General features: G+C 40.2%; 1 protein-coding gene across 1 annotated transcript; it reads left to right on the top strand.

Annotated features, from left to right (window-relative positions):
- Positions 1-344: 344 nt before the first annotated feature.
- On the top strand, positions 345-1,789 carry LOC105035343 (uncharacterized). Its single transcript, XM_010910891.4, has 3 exons — positions 345-1,028; positions 1,223-1,302; positions 1,405-1,789. Exons 1-3 carry the CDS (start codon positions 473-475, stop codon positions 1,573-1,575), a joined length of 807 nt encoding a protein of 268 aa, XP_010909193.2. The 5' UTR covers positions 345-472; the 3' UTR covers positions 1,576-1,789.
- Positions 1,790-2,743: the final 954 nt, after the last annotated feature.

Below are 2,743 nucleotides of genomic sequence, written 5' to 3'. Positions count from 1 at the left end.
TAATTATTCAACTTATATCCATAATAATATTTATACTTCGAATATCTAAATTATATCCATATTTATTTAAAATAAATATAAATATAATTTTTTATATCTAAATAATATTTATATCTATATTTTAGATAAAATAAATATAAATATAAATATACTGATATCCTATCCATATCAGTCCTGTTAGCAGTACAACGTCCAAGGCAGTTACAGCGCACGTTTGGTGTCATACTTATCATGGGCCCCACGAACGGACCTGATCGCCCCAACCTCACAACCCCGTCTTAGAACCCCCTCCCCAAAATGCCAACGGCTACCGGAAGACACTCTCGACCACCCGCGCCACCCCCAAACCTTGATCTTCGAAAGCCTCCCCCTACCCCAACTTCCCCTCCCCTTAAATCATCTCCCATCCAAGCCTCGAACAAACCCTTGAATCCTCTCCCTCTCCCTCTCTCTCGCTCGCCTCGCTTCTCCGATGGGTCAAGGCCAGTCAAGGCCGGAGACGTGGATGGAGCCAAGGCCGGGTATGAGGCCGATCCAGCGGAAGATCGAGCAGGTGAAACGGCGAAGGGGAGAGAGGAAATTGAGCATCGTCTCCACCGCGGAGCTCCTCCGCCAGGACGAGCACGATGAGATAGTCAACGACGAGTCCACCCGCAGCGATGCCGGGACGGAGGTGTGGCAGGAGGACGAGGTCACCGGATCACCGAAGACCGTTGACACCGCTACCACAGCTGCGGAGAAGGTGAAGGAAGGGACAACGATAGATGATGATAAGAAGGTAGCGACAATGGTGGAGGAGAAGGAGACCACGGCGGTGACGACATCTGTACCGGGGAAGGAGGAGGAGGAGAGAGGGTTAGAATTCACGGGGGAGGAAGAGGACGACGACGAGAAGGGGAGAAAGTTTGGGTCTTTCTCAGAGGACGGGGAACTGCCGGGATCCCCGAGTTTTAGGTTCTATTGCATGGATTTGGCGCGCGACTCGGAGGATGACGACTCGGTTAAACTCGGCGCCAATGGAAGGAAAGGTATGCCGATTTTATTTTTTTTTTTTGGTTCCCAGCAACCTTTTTGTTGTGTGACATATGGGACCCACATTAAGGTTGTGGGATTTTCGGTAATGAAACAAATTCGGCAAGTCTTAGCCAGCATTTGTTCCATTAGCACCAAATTTTCTTCTCAAGCATCGTAATGATCGTCCCAGGCTAAAATTGCAATGTAGATAAACTCCCAGAAATCATGGAGAAGGAGGAGAAGACTCATGCGAGGGGAAAAAGTGCCGACTCCATGAATTTGAATGAGGTAATTTTTTGCACTTAACATCAAAATCAATTTGCAACAAGGAAAAATTGTTAACTTGTATGGTATTTGTTAGCTTACAGCCTTTTTTATTTAATAAATCAGGACTTGGAGATAAAGCCATTGAAGAAGGACAAAGGAAGGAGATTGAAAGCTTTAACAAAGGCGCCTGGCCATGTATATAACTTGCTTAACGTCCGAAATTGCTACAACTACTCTTTTTCAGCCACCAGTCGAGATAGAGAAGGCCTTCTAGGTGGAAAGGCTACTTTGTAGAATTAACACATCCAACAAATCCTTCTTTAGTTTCAAACACATATGTATTGAAGCATAAGTGGGTATATATCTCCTATCCATTTTTTACTCTCGTATGTACTCCTAATTGTTGCCTTTGTTGCGAAAATGTTCTTGGAAACTGGATCTAAGGCTTGCTCCTTGTTGAGAACTTTTATCAATCCAAATGCACATATGGTGCAAGTAAATTTATACATTTGAATGTTTGTTTTGTTGTCAAATGTGTGTGTTTCATGGAGATAATACTTCAATTATCCAGCATTTATTTGAAAGTGATTTGATAACAGAAAGTACGTCATAATAGAGGAACTACTTTGGAAATATGAAAATACAAAGGGCACCAGAATGTACCATGAATCACTAAAACTTCTTGAAATAAAAATTATCCAAAAGATAAAAGATAAATTAGCTCAGAAATTCTTGGTAGCCTTACAAACTGATGCAAGACTGGTCCGATGAGATGTGGCTGAGGTCAGTTGTCTGGAGACCAAAACACCAACGAACAATCTGCTAGAGAAATCTACTCTCATCGGAATTTTTCCAATAGAAAATCCTCTACTACCAGAAATCAGCCTGTTAGTGAGAGATATCACTAGGGGATCTGTCCCCAGAAAATCACTAAAAAATTAGAAAGAAATTTTCAAGGAATGTTAAGTTGCATCCACAAGCCAGTTTCACTAAGAAATCTTTAAGTGATTTTTGAGGGATTTACTGTTCTTATTAAATCCCTCAGTAATCTATAAGGGATCAATGAGTAATTACTTCAATAATTTTCATCGATGGATTTGTAAGAAAAAATATATCCCTTAGAGATTAACCAAGGAATGGATCCCTGGGTGCTAACAAGATATTTTTGAAAATAAAAAAATTATATTAGAGTGGGATTTTTCCTTAGAAATCTCTTAGTGATATTGAAATCTAGTATCAAATAAATGTCCCTTGTAGATACTAAAAGAATTGAGAGTATTAATAGCAACACAGTAGTGATAATATAAAAAATTTTAATCCACTATCATAATATGTATTCATATAAGACATAGAGCAAATAAGACATTTAACGATTTGCTAAAGGAATCCTATGGTCCGATCAGGAAGAGAGAAAAAAGTACAAGAATTGATAAAAGCAAAATTTTTACATCCTCTTTGATTT

Source organism: Elaeis guineensis, chromosome 7 (assembly GCF_000442705.2).
Source record: "Elaeis guineensis isolate ETL-2024a chromosome 7, EG11, whole genome shotgun sequence".
Classification (NCBI taxonomy): domain Eukaryota; kingdom Viridiplantae; phylum Streptophyta; class Magnoliopsida; order Arecales; family Arecaceae; genus Elaeis; species Elaeis guineensis.
This window is presented reverse-complemented; position numbering and strand designations above follow the sequence as displayed.